General features: G+C 38.1%; 1 protein-coding gene across 1 annotated transcript in view; it reads right to left on the bottom strand.

Moving 5' to 3' along the window:
- Positions 1 to 1,103: 1,103 nt before the first annotated feature.
- LOC142038449 (IQ domain-containing protein H-like) overlaps positions 1,104 to 8,063 on the bottom strand; it is a 53,150-nt gene continuing 46,190 nt past the window's right edge. Inside the window, exons 9-11 of the mRNA XM_075043889.1 lie at positions 5,773 to 5,834; positions 2,811 to 2,919; positions 1,104 to 1,433 (exon numbers count right to left, since the gene is read on the bottom strand). Of these exons, the coding sequence (XP_074899990.1) occupies positions 1,332 to 1,433; positions 2,811 to 2,919; positions 5,773 to 5,834 (273 nt within the window). The 3' untranslated portion in view covers positions 1,104 to 1,331. The remainder of the gene's footprint in view (positions 1,434 to 2,810; positions 2,920 to 5,772; positions 5,835 to 8,063) is intronic.

The following is an 8,063-nucleotide window of genomic DNA, read 5'->3' as shown; positions in this document are numbered from 1 at the left end:
ATTTCTTGGCAAGTGAGAGATCATTGTTGTACCTACCACAGCCAAAAATACCTCTGTTACTTTCATTTCTAACCATAAAGACTTCCAGGAAGTTTCTTCATTGGCTAAATTCACATTAGAAAAATCTGTGTGGGCTCTGCTATACCCAAAACCAAGACCATATTGAGATTACATGCAAGAAAGGAACAAAACCAAACAAAAATTAAACAAAAATAGTCTTTTAGATTTTTATTTCAAACAGGGAACAGCATTTATGCAAATGTTCCCATCTGCAATTAATTACTTCTGTGACCAAAGTAGAAGAGAAAAAGGGTAACACAAAAGATAATGTATGAAGCCAACAGACCAAAGACTTGGTCATCGGAAAAACCTGGCACTGATTGCTGCAACTGCATGGTCACGTTCATTATTTATCTTAAAAATGGGTTTTGCCCAAGCTTTTGGGGAAGTAATCGCAAAGATATTTGCCAGGCTTGGGACAATAGTATCCATCCAATGGAGAAGATGCACTCTTCTAGAGTGAAATTTAGAATCTGTTGTCTGTTGGGATATTAGAGATTTGATGGATAAAGATAACTTTACAAATGTAACTGTTGCCCTCTAACATAACAGTGCATAGCAATTGTGACAAAAAAAGTCACCAGTATCTGAAATACAGAATCTCTCTGATGGACAGATAGATCCGTAAAAGTCATGGTACACTGGGAATCATCGTTCCAGTATAATTCTAATAGTCCTCTCTCAGAATCCATTGTTGAGTTAGTGCTATTACTATTATTTTTGATAATTTGAAAATGAACATGAAACAGCTGCTGCAAAAATTGTGTAGATAACAAAAGAAATAGCGGACAGTCAGTTCTGAAGAGGAATCCAGGTTGCTAGCCTTACTGCTAGGATGGCATTTAAGTGTATTTGTTTATGGGCAGAGGAACACTAGACCTACTTTCATGTCAGAAGCCTGTCTTTTAGAAGGTTTGAAAGGGAATTCAGGGGTACAGGACTCTTTTCAATGGAGTATGATCTCCTAGTTTGATTTAGTGACAAAGACAGTGTGACCCCTATTAATAAGATTTTAATAACAGATTCTGTACCCTCAGGAATGACAGTATGAACTTCAGGGGCATTTATCATGATCCTCTGCTTTTCAACAGTTTATTTTTGTGAAAGAAGGGATATCCTTCTAAACACTGCGCTTGGAAATCATGGAAATGTACTGTCTCAGTTAATATTACTTCACATGCCAATACAGAAGGAAAACCAAACCTGTTCTTACAGATGAGAAAGTGTTTCCAGAAGCATAAAGAATAAGGCACTTAAACATTTTCCGTTAACTATTCTTTCAGAGCATCTGCTTTCAAAGGTTGCTCCTCTTCCAATTTCAGTTTGTTTTCTGCTGTAATTCCTAGAATTGCTTTGATACCTTGAATTGCCATCTGTAACGGATTCAAGGAATACAAGTTATTTAATGGGCATTATAATGAAATCTAGCAGCCAAAATGCACAGCTGGTAGTACTTGCCTTGAAAAGGTAACCAGTGTTACACAGGACATGATGCACCAATTAAATTTACTATTACTTTGGGGACAGTTGGGGAAATTATTAGTAAATATGTACAAATCTCAGGTAAATAAAAAATACAATTCATTGCAATTTGTACTTCTAATTAACTAACAGGTGTTCTATTTCATGTATGTAAATCATTGTTAACTCACTACAAAGACGAGTTCCTTTTTATGTTTTTCTTCAATGGTTGCTTTCCACTCCCTCATATTGAAAAAAGGGGTGAGTTTTTGTTTGTTTGTTTATTCTGTAACATGCTAAAATTTAATTTTATCTTCTCTAAAACTGTCATTTCATACTCTGCTTGTCAGACGAAAATATAGTCAGAGTTAACACTGGAAAGAATCTGATATAAATTACAGTATGTGCTTTAAGACACGAATCTGTTACACAGTGCTCCCCTTCACCTTTCTACAAAACGCTTACAGACAGGATCTTAGAAACTTTTGATAAAGTTAAAGGTGATGCAGTTTAGCAAAAGAACTCCCTCTGGAAAGTTTAGCTATTCTCTGGAATCAAAAAGCACCATTGTAATGAGTGCTTGTTTCAGGGCATGGGGTTGGATTCATTATTGCTTTACTGTCTCCTTTTGCCAGCGAGGTCGTCACAAAGGAGCTTCTGAGTAAAGGTGGGCGCTCCTGGGGGAACATTCCCAGTGTGACAAGCCCCAGCGCTTTGTCCTGCCTCCCCCCGCACCACCCCAGAGCATCCTCTGGCACTCAGGGATGGGCACTGCGGGCAGATTTAAAGAGCAGAGAAAATTGGGAGCAGAATTGACTTGTGAAATTGATGGCGGGGTGAAAGATGTGAACTAATGGAATAAATACTCAGTGGCTGCCTGCTTAAAAGAAATCAGTGTTAATAATCTAAGGAGCTATTATGAACCGAGAAGTTTGTTTCTAATTTAAGATTCCTACCTTGATGGTGTCCCTTTAAAATAAAACAGACAATTGTGACAGAACTGTCTGAGGCAGTGCCAATAGCTCCTTTGCTCTTACAAAGGACAGTTGAGAGCATTACATTACAAGTAATTTCACACTAAAGTATGTCTCTTTTCAAAGAAAAAGTTTCAAACTTAATTTTAACTAACAGGTTCGTTGGGAGACTTACTATATTGACCTAGACACTGTAAAATACATACCGCTAACAATAAAAAAGGAATGGTTTAGCACTTGTTTATGATACAGCATGAGGTATTTTCAGCCCTTGTACAGAAATTAACCAGGATCGTTAGTTAATTAACACCTCACCTTAAAATTGGTCTCGCCTTGCATATTAGGTGCTGATATTTCTTGATGGATGATGAAGAGATTGCGAGCAAAGGTCATGAGGACCCCCTGGAGATCCTCTCCGATTGTTCTGTTAATGATATCCAAACAAATGAGTTTACCAATGATTCCCTTCACATGCTTAAAAACAATCGCCCTCTCATTTGTGCCTGTCTGGTGATGGAATTTAATGAGTATTTTCAATCTCACAAGGTGGCAATCTTCAGGGAGATATGAAAGATGAGGCTCCATTTTAACTTGTCAACAGAAAGGATTTGTGTAATAAATAATTTTTATTAATCAACTCAGCAGAAGTAAGCAGGAAGGTTTCAGCTACTCCAAGTAAAAAGCTACTCTTGAGTTAGGACTCAGACAGTAGAACACTTTAAACACCTAGATTAGTTCAGAAGAACTGTTGCTTCTGCCTACTATTTGTGAAAGACATCGGAAAGAAATTTCAGCAGTATCAGCATTTCTTAGACTCTTGTAGCTTTTGAGGCTTTGATTTCTCAGTGGCACATACAGACTCTCAATACATATGAACTTAGGGAACAGGATATTATGCTGAGGAAGAATGTACTTCATTTACTGACTGGAACTGACAATAGATCTCCAATGTAGTAAAATGGATGATGATTCACGTAGGTGTTTCTGGTATTTCAGTGATTTTACAAGCTCAAACTGTTACATTCTTGAAAATATTTCCAAATTAAGATAATGAAATTGCATTGAAAATCTGATGGAAGACAAATCTGGGATCAGAATATATGGCAAATAAATTTGAGAGTATTCTGGTAATATATTAATAACTGTCCATTCAAGCTGGTTATCCAAGAGGTATTATTACGTTTCTTACTGGGGAAGCAACCACCAATGTATTGGTCCAAAGGAGTTAGCAAGAATGTAGGTAGGATGCAGTATCTCTAACGTTAGGACTCCATTTTCCAAAGTACGTGACTAACAGAGTGAAACCCCACAAACAGGGACAAGCCAATCCAACAGTTCACTGACTCTGAAAGGGACGGGTCCTTCTCCTCTCTTCACTTCCTCCCCACCTATCTTTCACAACTCTCTTGCTCACTATATACCCCTCTATGGGCTGATTCTATCTTAGCCTCACAGAAAACCAATCCAATAAAAGAAAGCTTTCTGCTGAATTATTCAGCTGAATCAACTCCTGGAGAGGTGTACAAGCACCACAGACTATGCAAAAGGAAGGTCAGGAGGGAGGAGGACTTCATAGCTGGGGTCAGGGAAGGAAAGAGCTCACCTTTCAGCATCAGTGGGCTGTTAAGAGAGTTTAGCAGCTTATGGACACTTTCAGATGCCTAAATCAATTTTTAAATGGCTCCTGTAGATATTTTACAAGTTCTAGTTTAGTGATTTCCTTTCAAATTTATCTTACAGCTCAATCATGTAAGCTGCTTACATTGTGACTGCAGTATAGTATAGGAGTATCTAAGCTTTGAACAAATCTGACTCACTTGCATACTACCAATAGCCTCATCCACAAGGAGCTCAGTACAGGCTGAAAGAATCATAGCCCTAGAAACAATCTTCAGGATTCATTTAGTCCGTTCCCTGTGCTAGGGCAGGATCAATGCTACTTAATATTATCCTGACAGAGGTTTGTCTAATCTGTTACTAAACACTGTCAATGACAACCACACTGAACAATCTAATTAGTTCTTCCCTTAGTATCAGAAATTTTACTTATACTAAACGTGAATCTTTCTTGCTGCAAGTTAAGTTCATTTCTTCTTGTCCTACTACCAAAGACATGGAAATCAGTTTTTTCCTTCCTGCAGAGGCTTTTTATGTGCTTGAAGATTGTTAGCAGATCTCACTCCTGCCCCCCACCCCCTTTAGTCTTGCCTTGTAAGTCATGCTTTCTAGAACTCTAAACATTTTCATTGCCTCCCTCTGAGTACAATGGAAGGATTACTTCCAATGCCTCCCAGGTTATATTGTTTACCTTCTTCCATAAGATCATGACATTGTGAGCTGCAGGCAGTTTGTAAGCCACTGTAACTCAGATCCTTTTCTGCAAAGCTAGTTGTTCCTCATATTCATTACTGCTATTCAAATGTAATTTCTTGCACCTGCTTCCAACTGAATGCAATTCTGTTTTTCATATTGTCTCTTCAATTTGTCGAGATCATTTTGAATTCTATTTCTGCTCTCCAAAATACTCGCACTCACATCCAGCACTCGAGGAAGCTGTTTTCTTATCCAGCTCATTAATGAAATAGCTCCAGCATCAAAGGAATACAGAGCAGACTGAGAACAGACCGTTTCAGCCCCTCACTCTTTATGTCCTACTCTGGCAGTAAACTTTACATAAATTCTCTCTGAGGAGAGGTTTTCAATCAGTATATAGTAGATATGTCCAGATTATGCTTTCTTAGACTTCTTAGGAGAGGTTCATATGTCTAAAGAATTACTAAACTATCAGATCTGCTGTTGCCTGACTGCCAGTGATCACTTTGTGAAGGACAATATAAAAAGGCATTAAACTTCAACCTTCTTTGCGTCACGTATAGTTAGGTTTTTAATAATGTTGCCTGTAAAAGTAAGTCTGTGCTAATCCATGTGCTCTCACAGCTAGATTGCTATTGACAGTGAATCTAGCTCTTGTAAAGCTAATTGCAGTAGGTCTTTAGTCTGCAATGCAGTTAGGCTTTGACCTAAGCAGATTCCTGTACTTTTCTTCTTTTATTACTAAAATGCTTAAAGCCTCCCTAAAACTTTTCAAAAGGCCAATCTTATAAGAAGTCATTATACTTTCCTGAACAGTAGGTGACAGTCATTGAACTTGAGTGCATGGTGTTCAGATTGTTCATTTCCTTCATGACCTTTGTCAGAGCCCAAGCCAGCACACGCTGTGGGGTCACTTGCTTCGGATCAAGTGTGGCAGACTGTGGAACTGACAGTGTATACTTACATCATGCCCAATCTGTATCGCTTCTGATCTTCATACAGTATAAAAACTGTCCCCTGTTTTTCCTGTTAAATAAAAAGACAAAGGTGCTTTAATTATTCCTAAAATAGTGCTAATTATAATAAATGTATTACACAGGGACAGTAAGTACATAACTGTGTCTAAGAAAGGCTAGTTTTGAATTGTGTAATGGATTGTAAGTAGATCATTGCTCTAACTTATTGTAGCAAATACAATACGTTAACTTCATGTAAATAGAATACATAAGGCACAGTCTATTCAATAGCAAGTATTTTTGTTTCAAAACAGTAAGAGATGGTCATAAGTATCTTAAAAATTATCTCCTTACACAGTTATTTTTATCAAGAGACAGGTTAACCCCTGAAAGCCTTACACACACTTAAGTTGAAAGACAGTGAAAATATGCTTAGGTTTTCCTGTTCTTCAAGCTTATGAATCACCTTAGGTATACACAGGACATGAACTTTCATTAACCTTCTTTCTGCTTTGGTTCATCATGGGCCTGATACTGGTAACAGTTTGGTCAGCAGCAAAACTCACCATTCTATTTTTAGATGCGCTAAGCGACAGTTAGCATGTCACTGGGAGAGGTCTCATGAGCAGGTGCCGTCCCTAGGGAGGGTTTATACTGAGAAAACACGTAAAACTCTGCAAAACTCTGCATTTCCCAGTGCAGCCCTGTGCCCTAGGATCTGAAATCTCTATCTGTTGTTCTGTCTTGCATAACATCTTCTAAACTCTTTTACATTTCATTCTTTTACAATTCTGTTCATAAGCCTGAAGCGCTTTGTTGCCTAGCAAAGACTGCATTTGCATTTCTTCATTCTTTCTGTTCTCCATTATCACCTGACCTCTTGGCCTCTGAAGGTGTATCTTCTCTTATGGGTACAGAGGTGTGTGAAAGGGCCATATGATGCCCAAGTGCTCTCATGAAAACTCAGTGCTAGCATGGTCCTAAACCCAAGCACAGCTCCTGGCTGACAGCCACAATCCTTTTTGCCTGCAGAGCCGCGTGAACAAACCTGCCGGGACAGCATTCTCTCCGTAGTCTCCAAGAGAAACACTATCTCACTCCCTACTGTGTAACATAAACATGTTGTAATACTCTTCATCCTTCACTGCTTCCAGTCTTAAGCCAAATCAGACAGATATCTCAGTAGTGCCATTCTTCAAGACTTATACCCCAGCTAAAATAAGCTGACAAGTAAGTGTTAGAATATTGGACTAATTTGTACAGGAACTACTGAAGACCTTTATGCAATTGAGAGTTCATTAATTAGTGTCATGAAAAGAATTTAAAATGAAACAATTCTGATTTATACTAAGTCCTCTTCAAGAAAACTGTAGAGCAACACCTTGCTGTGTTTTTAACAGAACGCTTAAACATTATACTATGCTAAACAGAACACTTCAACTTTACATTGTGCTAAGTGGTTTCACCATATTAGAATTTACATACAAAAATTATGCAGAGTGAATATCATGTTCTCTAATCTTTCCTGTTCATACCTGGAGGTCAAATCCAACACTGTGAGCTTTACACATCTGGAGGAGAACATTATAGTAGATTACTGAAAGGCTGGAGTGCCTCAGTTGACTGCTTGCTACTGCACACCGGTTGCTTATTGGAGAAGGCTAGAGGAAACAACACAGGATTCTTTATTTTCCTACCAGTTTATATCAGAAACCAACAATTTACTATTTAAATGGCTTTTTCTTGGTGAACTCATCTAAGTGTGGAGTAAGACTCCATTTGGAGGAATTCGTGTTCATCACAATGTCTATTGAACATAAACACTTCCATGCAGCAAAATTAAATCCTCACCTCACACTGTATGTAAAATCTTATATTATAGATCAGGTCTACAGAATCACTCTTTATGAACCACATTTTGATATTTTCACTGCTTCATTGGTAACAGAGCCCTGTAAAATCATTCTAAGTGGATCCTCTGAATCCATCCTGCCCTGTGGTAACATACATTGTTCTAGAATCAGCTCTTCTTGATAGCAGAAATTCCAAAGTGGATAATCAGTGGTTTTTGAAATTGGGTTTCTCCAAGACTGAGCATTCTGCTATAGCATTAGTGTGCATAATTTTTCTAGCAAGTCTTTGGGTAGACTAGGCGCAGTGACTCCAAGGAGCTACACAACTGATACAGGTGGAGTTCATACTATGGATAAAAATCAGTACTGCATTTGAGTTTAAACTCTTACTAGTGCTTTGGACAAAAGAATAGAGATGTTGCATTGAGTAGAACTGAATAGAGATG

Source organism: Buteo buteo, chromosome 13, assembly GCF_964188355.1.
Source record: "Buteo buteo chromosome 13, bButBut1.hap1.1, whole genome shotgun sequence".
NCBI classification, from domain to species: domain Eukaryota; kingdom Metazoa; phylum Chordata; class Aves; order Accipitriformes; family Accipitridae; genus Buteo; species Buteo buteo.
Note: the sequence above shows the minus strand (reverse complement) of the source record. Positions and strands in the feature narration are given on the sequence as shown.